General features: G+C 36.7%; 1 protein-coding gene across 1 annotated transcript in view; it reads left to right on the top strand.

The window, feature by feature from the left end:
- Positions 1-18693, top strand: part of LOC126481960 (E3 ubiquitin-protein ligase MYCBP2-like) — a 100331-nt gene that overhangs the window by 45692 nt on the left and 35946 nt on the right. The window contains exons 7-15 of the mRNA XM_050105923.1: positions 1262-1396; positions 1499-1590; positions 1709-1889; positions 2066-2264; positions 7569-7712; positions 8200-8339; positions 12414-12653; positions 13144-13338; positions 17252-17458. Of these exons, the coding sequence (XP_049961880.1) occupies positions 1262-1396; positions 1499-1590; positions 1709-1889; positions 2066-2264; positions 7569-7712; positions 8200-8339; positions 12414-12653; positions 13144-13338; positions 17252-17458 (1533 nt within the window). The remainder of the gene's footprint in view (positions 1-1261; positions 1397-1498; positions 1591-1708; positions 1890-2065; positions 2265-7568; positions 7713-8199; positions 8340-12413; positions 12654-13143; positions 13339-17251; positions 17459-18693) is intronic.

The following is an 18693-nucleotide window of genomic DNA, read 5'->3' as shown; positions in this document are numbered from 1 at the left end:
AGACTGTTTTGGCTCATTTGCCGAATTGTGCACTAGACAGGAAGGGCTGTACAAGCTGCTGTTACAAGAGGTGCTGCATGTGCAAAATTGAGTACCTTTCACGTTTTTTTAAGTACTTGCAGTGTGTCCTAACAGCAGAAATTTTGAAATTGCAATTTTTCGATGTGTTCTTCCTGCATACAAAATTCCAGGGTAGGTTTAAACATGTTGGATTGGACAATTCCCTTGTTGGATCTGTGGGTGATCTATTTATTCCATAATTAGTCTCATTTCCTCCAACCTTTTTCTCTCTTTTGCTGGATTCTAAAAACTGTAGTATGTGATTTTGTCTGCTACTGCCTGTATAAATAGAATGTTTTTCTATCTGTGATTCATCATCATTTCATTTTGAAGACTATTTACTTGAGCAAATTGTTATATTCTAGCTTATGATGCACTGTTAAGTCCATTACAATAACTTTGCTAATCCATGCTCCGTGCTAAAGATTGCTGCTAATAAGATATACTATTCTTTGTGAAGTCAAATAGTTAAAACATATCCCAGTACTGTGTAACCATCATTTGTGATTTTATGTACTTCAATGCTACTGAGAATGTGAACATGGACAAAAGGGGAGAGGTCATCATAGGCTGTGGAGATGGTTGGTTACTGCCCTAAAATTTACTGTCTTCATTTCCTGGTAATTTTCATCTGAAAGCTCCATGTCTGTGTCCATGTTTGATTGATTATGAAACTATTTTTTTTTTATGTTTCCACCTTGAGGAAAACACAGTTTGTTGGTTTCCTCTGTTTACCCATAAATTTTCAGTCAACATTTACTTACATTTTACAGTAGAGGAAAGAGAACCCACTGATGATGGTGTAACATCACCAAAACAGGTAGGGGTACACAGAGAAAATCAAGAAATGGTGCTTTGCTCAAGGCATAAAAGAAAAATCTTGAAATGGTTTGTGGCGTAGATAAAAGAAATGTATGAACTTTTTACTTGTAACCACACAATGGCTGTTGTCATGATACCTGAACTTTAATGAAGATCACTGAGGCGCTACAAAGTTGGTTTTGGGGCTCAGTTGGTGAAGTAGTCAGTACTGTTTACTTATGTAGGCATTTCCTCATTCCTCGCTGAAGTTTGTTGAGCATATTATGGCACTTTCAATCTTACTAAAAAATACTGTAACGAAACTGATGTACCATTTTATTTCTTAACACAAATTACTTCCAATTCATTTCTGCAAGTGAAGTGTTCTTACTTGTTTCAGTTATTTGACATTGGTGTTGATGGAGGTGAGCAGGAAATTGATGGAGAGATGCTAGCTGAGACAGAGGAAGTTCCTTATGAATGCGGTCCACGTCAGAAGTATCCCATGCTCTTTGAAGAACCCATTCCCTTGCAGGTTATTTCTCGTTTTACATACAAGCAAATAAATCATGTCCTGTCAGTAAATTTCTAGTATTAAAAATTACCAACTACAGTAATGATTTTATTGTTTATTCAGGCTAATAGGTGGTATGTAGCTTGGGCACGAGTAAGTGGACCATCAAGTGACTGTGGTTCAAGCGGACAAGGGATGGTAACAACAGAAGACCAGTAAGTTTCAAAATCAGTGTTATCACTGGCGCTGTAGTCTATATGCAAATGAAATTACATGTGTTTAATTACTTTCTGTGGTTGGTTGTCTAAATTACCATAAATATTTCTCCTCTAGGGTAGTTTTTTACTTTAAATCATCAAAAAAATCAAACAATGGAACAGATGTTAATGCAGGGCAGATTCCACAGCTCCTGTACCGTATTGTTACACCTGAAAATCAAGCACCAAACCGCCAGCTGGACCAGTCAGAACCTGTATATATACTGAGTAGAGAATTCTCTCATTCCGTGTCAAGGGTGAGTAAACTCCATGAGTGAGGCAATACTTATTAATGTAAATTGTGAATTTAAATAATTGTTTTTAAATATTTTCTAGAATACTTACAAGAACTTAGACACTAATTTGTTTACATGAGGCTTGTTTTCTTCCTGTGCATGAGGTTTTTTTTTTCACCTAATCTTCTTTGTTGCAGGAATGCTTCCAGTCACTCCTGGCTCTTCTACAGTGGAGCTGGAATACTTTCAAAGCTGCTGTCATGGACATCACTCATTTGAATGGCACGACATCAGGACAGCTAGCAGCGATGCTGGATTTAGAAAAGCTCATGTATATCAGCAGGGCAACACTTAGACTTCTGCGTACATATACAAATGAGATATACCCAAATCAAGGTTAGACACCCCAAATTTTAATGAACATTGGAGAAATTGGCATTGAAATTCTGTAATAATCAAAACATTGCTGATTTATTTCTGTTATAGTTTGATATACTTTTGACTTCTTTATGCTTATGTAAATGCTTGAATGTCATATTAGCCTCACTGTGGTGGTTTTCTGCCAGTGCACACTTGAGATAATATAAAGTTTCTGGATGTAGAGTCAATCATGGTGTGAAATAACTATTATTAAATGGATAAAACTGATATTTTGCCCAATGTTGCAGGACCTCCTTCTAGAAATTGCTGTACAGTGTTATGAGAGTCCATTTATATTTCATCATGACCCCTCTACTGGGCTGGAATCATGTCATAATTTTTTCCATGGCAAAAGTGTTTTAAATGCTGTTTCTTATTGTCTCATTTAATATTAGCAATGATTGGCAGTTTGATGAATGGTATTTAGAGTTGCAGTGACAGTTTCTTGCTAGTCAGTGAGGCCTGCAAGCTGTAATCTTCAGTTGGTCAAATGGATCCTTACATGAAGAACTCAATACATTCTGTAGAACATGTGAAGGGAGAGTGAATTTTACCTGTAAACCTGATTTTTATTTGATTTCATTTATTATTGGTCCTGTAGATCATACAATTTGTACAGCAAAGCACATCATGATATAGGACAAGTCAATTTGAAAATTATGTTTATATGGTATATGATGAGAGATGACAGTAGTGGTACATAACTCACATAGCAGAATACATACAGGATATATAGACAAAATATAAAGAAGGTGGTGTGTGATGAAAGATGACAGTGGTGCGTACTGCACATAGCAGAATACATATAAGAGATACAGACAGAATAGGAGTAACAAACAATAATTAAATTATCTTACTAAGTAGAAATATCTAGCAGTGAATATACAGCTTATTACAAGTAATTAAAATATTGTGGTACATAGTTCACATAGCAGAATACATAGGCCTATATGAGATACAGACAGAATATAGATAAGATACAATAATTAAATTATCTTACTAAGTAGAAACATCTACAACTGAATAAACAGCTTATTGCAAGTAATTAAAATTTTGTTTCAAGAAATTCATGTATGGAATAGAAACAGTGATTTAGTAGCAATTCCTTTAATTTAGTTCTCATTATTTTTGGGTTTTTGTTTGTTTTTATGTCTGTTGGGAGGTGGTTGTATATTTTAATGCCCATACATTTAATCCCATTCGCATATAATTTTGTGTTGTGGGCTATAATTTGTAACTGTGTTTTGTTTCTGGTGTCGTGTGTGGTGGTCTGCATTTCTGTCGAGGGTGTCCAAGTGCTGTACTGTAAAACAAGCTAGTTCCAATATATAGAGGCATGGCAGTGGCAGGATTTTTAACTGTTGAAATAGTGGTTTACAGTGTTTAGTTCTTTTTTTACATTTCATTATTCTTACTACTTGTTTTTGTAACTTGAAAACTGTGAGAGAATCAGAGCTCTTTCCCCAGAAGATTGGGCCATAGCTCAAGACAGACTCAAACAGGGCATGGTACACCAGCTTCAAGGTATCTACACTGGCTGTGTCTTTTAATGATCGTAATAGATAGCAGGTTTTACTAAGCTTTTGTGACAATGCCTCAATATGTGGTTTCCAATTTAGTGTGTTACTGATGGTAAGTCCAAGAAATTTGGTGTCCTGCTTGTACGTAATGTCATCTTTGCCGATAACTATAACTGCATTGAAGGGGGTTAGATTTTGTCTAGTATGGAAGTTCATGCTTACAGTTTTTTGAGTATTTATGAGTAGTCTATTTGCTACAAACCATGATTGTAAATGATGAGTAGTTTCATTAACTGCATCTTGCAATGTGTCACCTCTACTGGTTGATATTTGTGTCGTCCGCATACAGAAAGGAGCTGGCATTTTGTATGTGTTCTGGGTTCTGATGGTTAGCTTCAGTGTAAAGTCCATGTTTAGGAAGGTATGAGTAGATGAAATAAAGTGCATCATACAGGAGCCTGTCCTACCAGAAATATGCAACTTGGTTCACCTGTGGCTGTTATTAAATTACTTCAAGTGGTAGCCAATATAATTTGAGTATACAAATGCCTGTTTTGTTCATGAAACGGCAGTTTATTATTCAGTGTACATATAAAGTTCCTAAAGCTACCTCTCTCTTATTAAAGTGTACGCTGACTCCTTCTATATCCCTGACAGTTCTCCTGTGGAACATGGCGAATCTAAAGAGCTTTCTATGGAACAGATGTATTGGTTATGTTGCCAGTGGTATCCTCAAATTTTTCTGTGATGGAAATGTCTAGAACATTGTTCACTCAGGTTCATTAGACTAAATGAGAAACTACTTCATATAATTAGTAGCAAAATTGGCATATGAAGCCACCATAGTGACATGAAACCCAAAGGCTTGCATGGGGCAGGCAACCATGTACATTTTAAGAGCAAATGTCTTTTTTTCCTTTAAAAAAATTCTGATTGTAATGCTAGCAAAGTCTTTTGCATTTTTAACTGAAAGAATATATTCTCAGATCACTGTTACAATTATAACAGTCACATGAAGAAGAAAATGGAATCTTTCAGCAGTAAGTCAGTTATTGTGAACAAAAGTTTTAAACTGGATTTAAAAGACATCAACAATCCCAATATTAAAAATTTTCAGCTAACAACTAGTCATTTTAGACCCTCCGAGTGTGAATACATTGCTGTAAATGCTAGAACCACTTACTTTTTTTTGTAGGCGAGATTATTCAGGATAAGTAATTGAAGAATGATAAGAATATTCCAGAATGAATTTTCACTCTGTAATAGAATGTGCACTGGTTTTAAGCTTCCTAGCTGACTCCTGGACCACAGCTCTAGGACTTTTGCCTTTATGGGCAATTGCTCTACCGAAGGAGCTATCAAATCACAACTCACGACCTCCCCTCATAACTTTATTTCTGCCAGTACCTCTTCTCCTTTCTTCCGGAATTCACAGAAATTCTCGTGTATATCTTGCAAGACTAACATTTCTGGAAGATAGGATATAGCAGAGAAATGGCTTACCAAAGGCCTAGGGGTTGTTTCCATAATGAATTTTCATCCAGTAGCAGTGTGTGTGATGGTTGAAAACTTCCTGGCAGATTCAAACTTTGGCTAAGCCATTTTCCCATTTCATCCTCTCATCCAGATATGAACAGAGATCTTCAGTGAAGTTTTGAAGGTAGAAGAAGAGGTACTTGCAGAAGTAAAGCTGTGAGGGTGTGCCGTGAATCATGACTGGATAGTTCAGTTAGTAGAGCACTTATCTACCAGAGGCAGAGGTCCCAGGTTTGAGTACTGGTCTGACACACAGTTTTACTGTACAACAAAGTTTCAGATGAGAATATTACTCAGAAAGGTAAATGTTTTATGTTTGAAAATAAACACAATCAGAAGTTCTCACAGTAGCTGTCAGAATGAGCTCTCACTGTTTACAGATACTCTGTGTTTTGGCATATGAAATCACAGACATAAACCAGGAACTTCGAAAGTTGTAACCTATGTTGTAACTGAAAGGTGTAATTCTATTATTCATTGCTTTTTGTAATTATTTGCACTCTTTGTTCATGTCTATTACAGAACTTATATGTTCTTCCCATTACTATTTCAAGGTCCTCAATTTTCCTTGCAGTTATTTTGGAGGAGTTTTTCAGTTTAAGCTTTGCCTCTGTGTGGGAATGCCATTTATGACTTCCATTGTTGCTGAATATGATCTCATAGTTTTAGATGGAATATAATATCTTCCTTGTTTGTAGTGCAAACCATGAAGCGAGGAATTTGTTAGTTAAGATGCCATTGTTATATAGGGTCTTGTCTGTTGTTGATATTGATTCATGTTCACAATATAGTCATACTTTGCTACACTCTTAAATCCTTGCTAATTAATTTTTTATTTTTATTTTATTTATTTGCTTATTTAGCCTGACCAGATTAGGGCCTTAAGGCCTTCTCTTACACCTTACCAGGAACATCACATACAGATATATTACCAAGACATTCATGAAAATGATAACAATCTTAGAGATGATAATAAGATAATCATAGTAATAATAATAATAGTAATAATAGTTCACAACAATGAAAGTAAGGATAAATGGCAATAATAACAATAAAAATAAAACAAAGTGCATTAAAAATAATATAGACTAGTTTAGAACAACTTAAATCATGTTTAGTGCTGTCAGAAAAAGAAAGGATGAAGAACAAGAAAATTGGAATGACAGTAATAGTGGCTGTTAGGAGAGAACTTGATTTAAGTAAGCAACTCTGTAAGCGAGGAATAGGGAAAACTTGTAGTGGGAGGGGGGATTGAAGAGTGTGGGCTGCAGACCAGTATGTGGGAGAGATAGCTATTGTGAGAGAAGGTGAGCCATTAGCTTCTTTTTGAAGCCTGGAAGTGATTTAATTTTTCTGATATTTTGAGGAAGATTGTTCCAAAGTCGGGTACCGGATACAGAAAATGATTTAGTAAACATGACGGTGTTGTGTGGTGGTACTGAGATGATCTTACTTTGTTGAAATTGAGTATTTCTGCTGTGCTGTTCAGATAGTAATGTAATGGCTGAGGATAAGTAAGAGAGAGTCTGATGATTGAGAAGACGATGGAGTAAACATAAAGTGTGGTGGTCCCTACGTTAATCATAAAAACAGCATAAAAACTCTTATGGTTGCTGATGTTTCCTCCTCATAAGCAGAGATGAATAGTCAGTACATGATTAGTTTTCATATAGGTATTACACAAATTAAAATTTTTTTGTTTACTATTAATGTAGATAAAAAATGAAACATGTAGATATCTGCTAATGTGTAGCTGTTTGAGCATTTTTGCTCAACACACTATTAATTTTCTCTGGCTGCTTTCAAACCATTTGGCAATTTTGTTTTACAATTAAAACTTTTTTTTCCACATATAGAAAAATGAAATGAAATTCAATAGAAACAGATTTTATAGGATTGCAGATATTTAAATTCTTGTAAGAAAGTCACAAAACACTATTTTTAAATTAATGAATGGCTACCCAAACCTGCCATTTGTATTCTGCCATACAACCAATTATGGAAGACTCACGCAAGGTTGTGTTTTGAACAAATGTGATGTTTCCTGTCATTCAGTATAAAAATAACTATAATCTCTTTGTAATATATATTTTGGAAACTGAGTGCCTAATTGACATTTCTTATGCTCTAATAAAGAGGTAGTGAAAATTAATATCAAATTGAAATGTCACAATAATACTGTTCCTGAGTTATTTTGTTAATGAAATGTGGTATTTTATTCTAGTTGGTTCAAAGAAACTTCAAACTGAATCAGTTCGTTTGGCAGAATGTATTGGGGATGTAAGAGCACTGTTGAGGCAGATTCTATCAGATCACTTGCCTAGTTTTCACATTCCACGAAAAAGTGGGAAAGTACGGAATCAGAAAGGTGTGTAGCATATCTTTCATTGTGATACATTATTATTCAGTAAAGAATAGGTGCTTTTTTGTAACTTGCAGCAATTAATTTAGGAGCTTTAGTATTATTATTTTAAAAATCACTTGTTATAAGCTATTCAGAAATAAAAATGAAAACAAACATTTCTGATTAAAGTAAACAAAAAGATTCACCTTGCAAGTAGTTGATACAGTTACTTAAAAGGAGAATGCTCAGGAATTTTAAAGCACAATGCAAATTTTTAAGTTAAGCGTAGATGACATCAAGCATGAATTCAGTAAAACTTCGTGTAAAATTGCTATATGTACTGTGAAAGGCCATTACACAATAATTCACGAAATTTTGCTGTGAAGTCAAATTTGTCATTTTGTTGTCTTACGTGTCTAGGAGTTCAATCTGCTGCTCTGTTTTCCCATTAAAAATATTTAAAATCTCATAGTAAAGTATCAAATTAACTATATCTTTATTTGGGTTGCAGGCTCAACTCCCTACATGAAAATGACAACGAGTATATTACAGGAGTGCCATCAGACATTTGTCTCTTGTTTTCATGCATTTTATCCCACAGCTTATTTGAAGTGGACTTCTCTGTGTGATCTCTTAGCAAGTATGGATAAGGTAAGATAAAATTCCTGTAAAATGTAATTATGTTTTGCTTCTCTCTATAATAGTACTCAAAAATTTTATACTACTTCTGTTTTGAGGCTCTCCTTAAAAATTTTACTCAAATTTCAGTGTAAATTGATATTTAATAGACTGAACATCAACCTTTTCTTTCTTTTGTCCAGCATTTGTCCTACCTGTGGCAGGGTCAGTCAGTGAGTGACTATCACTGTCTCTTATTTGAAAGTTTTTTATTTTTATTTTAATTTTGTGCCCAGATGCTTTTCCTATCACCAAAAACATCAGTTATACAAAAAGAGAAAAGCCAAGTACACTACCTGTCTATGGTCTATATAAACTCCGTTCTTTGTGTATTTGTCTTTTGACTCTGTGTATTGAATTTCCGATACCACAGCCTCTCAGCGGGTGGGTTCCTCTCATCTTTGTCTGAGTAACCTGCTGCTTCTTTTTAACTTCCCCCAATCTATCTATCTTTTCTTGCCGAGAGAGTACGTGAAAGTTCGGAAAGCTAGGATTAGTGATTTCAGTTTTGTGTGTGTGTGTGTGTGTGTGTGTGTGTGTGTGTGTGTGTGACAGTACTGAAATTTCACCTCCTGAAGGACATGGCAGCCATTTTGTCTCTTTGTCACTGTATAGTTTTCTCAAATGAATTTTCCATCTGATACATTTCCACATAGTATCTTGTCACTGTTGGTGAAGACAAGTTTTTGATGTAATGTCCAAATCCTACTGTTTGTGTTAGTGAAATCAGGTATGCTACTTAATTTGCAAGATATTATCTCTTTTATTAAACACTCTAAGCCTTCCCTTCCTTATGCAACTGTAGACTAAAAAATTTTCTATTATAAAGCATGTAGATTGTAACTGCTTACAGTGTTTGTAGTTAGCATGAAGACAACTTCTTAAACAAATGTATTTTAGTTGTTTAATTTTTCAGATTCATATTCTTCTGTATAGAAATGGTGCTGTGTAGTACATTTTTCCACTCTTGTTTTGGCATATCAGGCTCCACTAAACTGTATCCCCAGAAGTGTAGTTGATCTACATCTGCATCCATACTATGTAACATTCTGTGAAGTGCATGGCAAAGATGCTTCTCATTGTGCCACATATTGGAGTATCTTCCCATTCAGTCACACATAGAGCATGGGAAGATGACAGCTTAAATGTCTCTGTAAGTCATAATTAGTTTACTCTTGTCTTCAAGGTCACTGTAGGAGTGATGGGAGGGGTCTGTAGTCTATAACTAGATTCATCACTTGATACTGGTTCTCAAAACTTAGTATGTATGCTATTATGGAAGAGACGAAGCCTGTCTTGACACTTCTGCTTGTTAAGGGTTTTCAGTGTGATCATGCTGCTCATTAAAGTCATAGATAACCTTAATAATTGAATTAATTCATATTCTCTTTTTGCAACATTTCAGACTTAGTTGCATTTTGTTCTTGTATACTAGTAATTTTCAGTCATCATTAACGCTTACTTCATTGTTGACAATGGAAACACAACAATCTGTGCAAATTTTGGTACGTCATAATTTTTGGGAACTATATGTAGTGGTCTGTTAGTCAACTTGTTTTAACTTCATGTAAGAACTGTTGTGCTGGCGATAAGAAATGTATATATATTCTAAAAGCTATATAGCTTGTTAAAATACCACACCATAACACATATTCTGATTTACATGATTACAGTACTAGAAATAAATAAAAAATTATCATCAGCAACCACAGAAAAGCACTGAATGAGAAAAGGTTGTCAGTATTCAGGACTGAAGTTAACTAATGCACTGCCCAGTATTGTCATAACTCTTCCCACAGTGACACTTAAGTTTCAGCAAAAGAAATTCTTTCTACAAAATCCATTCTACACATTAGATTGTTAAACTTAGAATAAGAAGTGTTTTGAAAAAAATGTATATAAATAGCAGCAAACCATTTTTCTGTGACATATCCAGAAAAATTTGTTATTATGTTATGTATTAAGGATTGTAACCTATGCTATATTTGTATATATGTCAGGAAGTAGCTAACATCATACAATCCCTAAAAAATCTTAAATCTGTGGGCTGTGATGAAACTCCAACAAATATCATAAAGGCAGGAAGTGACAGCATTGCACCTCAACTCTGTAAAATAGTAAACCAATCATTTGATGAGGGCTGCTTTCCAGACAGACTGAAATATGCTGAAGTCTGTCCAATCTACAAAAAGGGAAAACATGATTTAGTAAATTTCCGCCCACTGTCTATACTCCCAGTTTTCCCTAAAATAGTTGAACGAATAGTATGTAATCAATTAGAAAAGTACAATAAGGAAGGTAATATTATTCTCAATAACCAATATGGGTTTAGGAAGGGACAAAACACTTAACAAGCTGTAAATGAACTAATCTGTAAAGTAAGTAAATGCCTTGACAACAGACAAAGTGTATCTGGTATTTTTTGTGACCTCTCAAAGGCGTTTGACACAGTAAACCATAAGCTACTGCTCCAAAAATTGGGTACCTATGGCTTCCATGGAAAATCTATAAGATGGTTTTCATCTTATCTCAAAAACAGATACCAAAGGGTGGTAATACACCAAAAGGGAGAGAAAACTTGCTATAGCTGAAAAGAAATTCAAGCAGGCATGCCCCAGGGCTCGATATTAGGACCTGTTAGGATCTGTTCTTATAATACATAAATGACATGCCTAGCAAAGTAAATACAGATACAATACTTTACGCAGATGACTCAACTGCTGTAGTCTGCTGCAAAAACACTGATGAATTAGTAAGGACCACGAAACAAACTCTACAATAACTTGAACAATGGATAAAAGATAATGCTATGAAATAAAATCTTGAAAAAACTCAAATCATACACTTCAGGACCAAACAAACTACTGAATGTATATCACAAATAGAATATTCAGGTAAAGAACTGACCACAGTTGATTCTGTAAAATTTCTTGGGATAACTTTAAATAAAAACTTGCAATGGACTGACCATGTGGACAGTTTACTGAAGAGATTAAATAGTTTAGTTTATGCAATGAGGGTACTACACAAAGTAACGGATTTAGCGGTGCAGAAAACTGTATACCATGCATATTTCACAACACTTATAAGGTATAGAATAATTTTTTTGGGTGCTGAAAAGACAAACCTCCTTTGAATCTTAAAAAAAAAAAAAATCATAGCAATGACAGGAACCAATAGTAGACATTCACGCAAACCACTATTCAAAAGCCTGGACTTCATGACAATCCCTTCCATCTTCATATATGAAATACTTCTCTTTGAACAGAAAAGCTCACATCTGTTTGAAGGAAATACATTCACACATGCCTATGAAACTAGACATAAATGGCTCTGAAGATCAGAAATAAGATAAGGTCAATATTTGGGGAATCCACATTGGAGACCATTGGCACATACCTAAAAAGCAAATGTTATTATAGTCTATAAGAATTTCTAAATGAATAAACAGCAATGTTATAGTTTAGAAGAATTTATAAATAGGAATAGGAAGTAAGGATACAAGTACAAATGGTATACTTTCGAAGCCATATAGATACAAAGTATACATGTTCACTGTATATTCATGTTTATATATAGCATTATAGTTTGAATGGCGGTTTGTATCCCATTCAGTAAATCCATTTTTCATATAGGTGTTTGAAGGCTATGGTAATGATTCGATGAGTTACAAAAAGATTTAAAATATAATGTTGTATTTTTATTATAATAAGCAACGTATGTATTACGTATTTCCTGTAGTATATAAAATACTGTAACAACTTAGGTTAAAGACTGACGAGTCACCAATGTTCTCAATCGAATGATTGTATAAAAACATGTTATGTGACAATGAAGTATCTTATCTTATGTAATGAATCGTTCAATGTAGAATAAAGTATTATTATTATTATTATTATTATTATTATTATTATTATTCTTGTTGTTGTTGTTATTATTACTTCTGATGTATAATTTGTGTCATTTAAAATTTTATTATAGAGTCTTGATAAATATTTATTAAGTCATTAGTTAAATGCAAGTAGTAATTGATTGTATTCATTATAGGCTCCTGGAGAAATTACAGCCAATTTGGATCAGTTGTTAAGTGCGGTATTAGCTGCACTGTGTAGTCCAACTGTTCGACTGCGTTCAACATTTCCTATATTATGTGGCACCCTGGATGCATCTGATGTGTGTCTCAGACGACAGCTTAGTCCCTCTGACAATACAGGTTTACCAATGGTTCCCAGTATTGATGGACACCATTATCCTATACTTGTAGAACAAATGAGCTACAGGAGTCAGGTAAATGTGTTGTTGGTTGTTACATATGGCTATTTCAGTAAAAGTGGTATTGGTTGTATAAGTGGAATCTAATAAATCACAATTATTTTCCTTAATATTGTTAGTTACTCTATTTATTTTATAATTCATTTCTCTCAGCAATTTCATTATATTTTTCTTTCCCCATTTGATGAATGTGGGATCAAAAACCTACTGAAAATCTGGTTTATGTTTCATCACTGTACATTTTTTTCCAACTCAATAGATGACTTCCATTTCAGGCAGACTGTATTATATAATGTGTTGATAACTAATGATTTTTCACAGTTTGTGTGTTCTTAGTATTTTTTGTAATGTGGTTATCTGGCAGATTTCCACTAAATCTTCAAAAGTATTAATAATTTTTTCCTTCCATAACCAAATACTGAAGTGACTCTTAAACCATGACAAACATAAATAAATCTTTTTTTTGTATTTGGTGAACTTCCACAACACTTATTTTGTGTTCCAGCTGGAAGGCAGTTGCATAGTAAATAACTGGGTCTTCAGAGATGTTCTTGACAGGTTACTGGATTTAGTCACTATTCCTGTAAAGCAAGCACTGTGCCAGGAGAGAGTGACTCGCTCCCAAGAACTAATAAAGAATTGCTGTCACCTTCTGGCACGTATAATTGCAGAGTTGGCATCTCAGTCAAGTGGAACAGATGTAAGTATATGTCTTTGGTAGTATGCTGTTCATACAGAGCAGTGAATATGCATAATATGTGGTAGTACTAGTTGAATGTATTTTCTTGGCCTTTGTCTTGCTATAAACAGTGTTCTAGCAAACTGATAATTATTTGCACACAGTTACTTAAAATAAACTAGCATCTTCCAAAAATTCAGCAGTTTTCAAACACTTGTTACCTTCCTGTGTCACACTATGGTTAAATTTAACATTATCCTAAATATTTCCCCCACTTCCCAGAATTCATCAAAAGATGCCAAAATAACTCATGTAGTGTACAAGGATGACTGTTTGGACCCTTTCTCTCCATTTGATGTATTATTACCCTGGATGACAGAAGTAACTTTAGCACATCTTATTCCAGTCACATAATAGGCATACCCTATCAGACGTAGTGCCACCAGTGAAAGAAGTCAAATCGTGTATTAGCTCTGCTGTAACTTTATCAGTCTTTTCTATGGGCATGACGAACAACCAGCTGCCCACTCAAATGAATGGCCACAACTAAACTGAAGCCAAGAGCAAAGTTGATCACCCATTGGGGCACAAGTTGCTCAGCTTCAAAGGTGGCTTTAGAACCCTTGCCATTTGGACATCTATCTGTCGTCCCCTTATATCAGTTTCTCTGAATTATGTAAATGAGATTGATCCTACAACACATCCTCTGAACCCACAGTCCTTCTAGCCTCAGTTTCTGCTAATCCCCTGTAACACCCCTACTTCCACCAATAAACACAAGAGTCTGCCCCCTCCCCCCCTGCTACCCCCCTCCCATCCCACCCTCCTGCCACTTCACTCATTCCACATTCTCATTCCCCTCCTCACATCTCCTTCTTTCTGTGTTGTATCTCCTAGTCTTCACATCATTATATGCAACATGCAACTTCCCCTGTCTACACTAGAGCAAGTTCGCTGGCACCACATTCCCGTCCTGTGCACCCAATGACTCCCCCTCCCAGCTGACAACCACCTGTGCGTACAGTCCACTCTCCTTTTTGTCATCTAAGGTTTCAGTCAGTATCTTCAGGAGCTAACTAGTAGAGAGAGAGAGAGAGAGAGAGAGAGAGAGAGAGAGAGAGAGAGAGATAGGGTGCACCCCCTTCCCCCCCCCCTCCCACACACACACCCTCACACCTACCTTCATTACCCCAGAGGGGTGTTGTCAGGACAAATGGATGAGTGGAGACAGAAGGTGGTGACAGGGAGGGTTAGGGAGGTGCATGGGACTCACGATGTGGCAGTAGTGAACTCATTCCAGTTGCAGGTAGTGGAAGTTGGATGAAGAACACAGTGATGTAGAGGAATGGATTGCAAGTGGGAGATAAAACAAATGAAGAGGAAGTTATGGAGAAGAAGGGTGTGAATGCAGGGTGACTGAACAATCACGAGGCAAAGGTAAAGGTGGTGTGGGGCAGGAGCAGATATTGAGACCAGGAGGATTACAGGATTGAGGGATGCACTGCATTGTCAGCTCCCATCTACTTAATTCAAAGAAGCTGTTGTTTGGGGAGAAGGGCCCGAGAACAAGAGAATTATGTCTTTCGAGGTGTTCAGAAACTAAGTGTACTGTGACCATAACAGGTTGGTTTTTAGGTTTGACAACAATGAGTGGTAGAGGGGGTTCCCCTGACCAAAGCAAGCATCACAGCAATATCATAGTAAGTAAACTCACATTCTAGTGTCCAGCTCTGTGAAAGATGTTGGTAAGAAATCCTGCCAAGAACAAGCCACATGCTGTGATCTGCTTTCTGTTTGCAGAAGGAATAATGCCTGCCAAAATATTTTTGCAAATCAAAATGGTACAGTGAATGTTATGAACAGAATGATTGTGCGTAAGTGGTGTAGGGAGTTCAGTGAAGGCAGAACAAATGTTCATGACGATTAGAGAAATAGAAGACCTTCCATTTTGACTGTGATTTGGTTCAAAAAACTGAAGAAACTGTCAGTGAAGATCACCAATTAACAATGGATGAAATTTCTACATTGTTTCCACAAGTCTCCAGAACTCTCTTATAAGAGACACTCAGTGAAATGCTGGGATAGCAGAAATTGTGCACAAGATAGCTTCCAAAACAGCTGACAGCGCAGCAGAAGAAACATTGGGTCAGTAGCTTCCGTGAGTTTCTTGAGTGACTTGAACTGTAAGGTGAACATTTTCTGAACTCTATTGCGACTGAAGATAAACATGTGTGGCTCATTACACACCTGAGACAAAAAGACAGTCTCACAGCAGTGTCACACCAATTCCCATCTGCCAAAAAAATCAAAATTGCAATTTTGGAAAAATTGTTCTGGGAGGGAAAAGGCATCATTTTGGTTGAATTTCTGCCCCAGGGGAAGACTGTCTTAATTCTGAGACTCTAAAAAAGTCCAAAAGGAGCATTCAAATGAAAGGAGGGGAATGCTGACAGGAAGAGTTTGATTGTTGCACAACAATGCCTTCCTCACACAGCCTTAGCCACCGAGGTGCTCTTGGACTCATTTGCTTGGGATGTTTTGAACCACACCCCCTATTCCCCCGACTTGACTCCTTCAGATTATCATCTTTTCACCTCCCTTGAAGTTATACGTGAGTTGTATTAAATTTTCAACTGATGAGCAGGTGGAGATAGAGTTTCTGAAGTGGGTTCATGCAGAAAGACAGCTTGTTGGTTGTCACATGACAACCAACAAGCTGTCTTTCCGCATTAACGACCACTGACAAACTGTGGCCAAAAAACAAGTGGACCACCCTGTAGCTGAACACGCTGCCAAACATGGTACCCCTCATCTCAGTGACTGCTTCACAGCCTGTACCATATGGATCCTTCCCACCAACACCAGCTTTTCTGAATTGCGCAGATGGGAACTTAGCCTGCAATACATCCTACGTTCCTGTAACCCTCCTGGCCTCAACCTTCATTAGTCACTGTCCTGACCCATCCAGCCCCCTCCCTGTTCCCATTCCAGCACTACATGCCGTCATTTCACCGTCACACTCAGTCTTTTAATTTTTTGTTATTATTATTTTTATTTCTATCCTTTCTGCTACTTACCCCCTCCCCCCTCCGCACCTTCTCTCCTGCCCTCCATCTAAACTGCAACACTTCACTGTTCACCACTCCCATCATACTATCCCTCCCCCTCCCCGCCCCAGCCTCCTCCTTACCCCCACTCAGTCACCACTCCCATCATGCACTGGTGATGCTGCTCGCAGTGTAGTTTCAGCTCTCTGCGACTGCAGACGTGTGTGCAAGTTGTGCTTGCGTGTGTGTGTGTGTATGTGTGTCTACTGCTGACAAAGGCCTTAATGGCCAAAAGCTATGATTGTGTGAATCTTTTTATTGTGCCTATCCCGACTCAGCATCTCCTCTATATGGTGAGTGGCAACTTTCCTTCTCTTCTATTGTTAAAAATGAAACTAGTAAGCACTGAATGTAACAATAATTATTTACACCATCAGATCAACTTAAAAGTGTAACCTAAGTCAATTGTATTGTAAATAATTCTCGCCACATTCGGTGCTTCCTAATTTCATTTTTCTATCTTGCCCCAGTTATACGAGCCCCATATTGCTGTAAACATCAGTGTATACTACCATATGATGAATAGCTAGGTGATTCAAAACTGTTCATGCTAAATAAAAATTGAAGCATCACAAAAGGCTGCTCATTGCAGTTATTTCTAGAAACATTCATACATCACAGTCACAGTGCTGCACATCCATAATGGATAAAAGTTAGATAATTTAGTGATTATTCTCTTCTAATTCTTGCATGAAGTCTGCCTGAGTACTTTTTATTACAATTTGGCTATAATCAGCATGAAGTCTGCCTGAGTACTTTTTATTACAATTTGGCTATAATCAGTATTTGTTGACTAACAAGTATATATATGTGCTAATATTTCATAGGAGGACATACAGGGGGCATGTGGAAGAGTTCTTCACACATTGCCATCTCGGTTCACCCGCACCAATCAAAGCCGTACATGGAACACAGGAAATGGGTCTCCTGATGCCATTTGCTTTTCTGTTGACAGACCTGGTATAGTCATTGCAGGTGTCTGTGTTTATGGAGGTGCTGGCACTTATGAATATGAACTGGAACTTTTAGATGATGTAAGTAACAAATAACAGCACTTCAGTACCATATGAAACACTAAAACATTTATAATTTCTTATTATATATACTGTTGCTAGTACTGTTCTTTTTTCATAATATGTTGTACCTTCCTGAAAATTAAGTTGTAGAGCTACCATCTGGTAATTGCTACAGAGATCCACATGACATGGATAATGAAGCAATTATTATAGTCATTGTCCTGTTGCTGAATGTTCTGCACATTACAACACCAATGACTTTAGTTGCTACACAGTGTCCCAGACCTAAACCTCTGCTAGTATCCTTCTCATTTTCTATCGATATCACCACTTTTCCCCACACCCTAACCTTTTCTCTCCTATCACTTTCCCCACCACTTCTCTCATATCCAAACATTGTGCTTACCCTTACCACATCCCCTCACCGTCCTGCCATCCCATCACTCTCCTAGCCACTCCTTCCTCCCTCTCTCCCTTCCTCCCTTCCATCTCTCCCTCTCTACCTTCTTCCTTCCCTTCCCTCTCATCTTTCTTCCAACCCTCCCCCCCCCCCCTCCCAATGTAAATAGGCTGCTAATAGCAACAACACATTTATAACAGTTGTCAATGAGTTCACAGGACTGTGCTGGGAACATATGGATATGATATGCCATATCCAGCCGAAGTCACTCAGTGATAATTAGATGCTGCAGAGATACCACATTGAAGAGATGTTGATTGCTATGTTTAATCCATTACCTGAGTGTTCATCAAACCACAAATGTATGCGTGCAGTCCTGTGAACACAGCTGTGGTCATTTTGGAAGCAGGAGTACCCACAGCATTCTCATTGTGAAAATATAGAAGAAATGGCAACACTTGGTCACCAAAAGTTGTGTAATAAATGTTCTGGTTCATGTCCATGGCAGCCTGAATGAGAGATACCAAGTCACGGCACGAAAACACCCCCAAAACATTGTGAAACCATCTTTGGCTTCAACTTTGCTCTTCACTCATTGCAGGTTAAATACCTCATTGGGCTGTTGGTGTAATAGATGTCTTGCATCATTAAAAAAATAGGCAAAATTGCAGCTTGTTGGACCACTCTATTGCATCAAATCAGCTATTATCCAATGTATGAGTTGTTTGATCCACTGGCAATGTGCAGTTTTATGTGCTATTATGGGCAGTGGCCTTTTGCAAGATACTTGATTTAAATATCATTGCATGTTGTTATCTTGACAATCTCAGCTCAGAAAGTAGTTGAGAATAAC

Source organism: Schistocerca serialis, chromosome 5, assembly GCF_023864345.2.
Source record: "Schistocerca serialis cubense isolate TAMUIC-IGC-003099 chromosome 5, iqSchSeri2.2, whole genome shotgun sequence".
NCBI lineage: Eukaryota > Metazoa > Arthropoda > Insecta > Orthoptera > Acrididae > Schistocerca > Schistocerca serialis.
The sequence above is the reverse complement of the archived record's forward strand: the minus strand, read 5'-3'. Positions and strand labels throughout refer to the sequence as shown.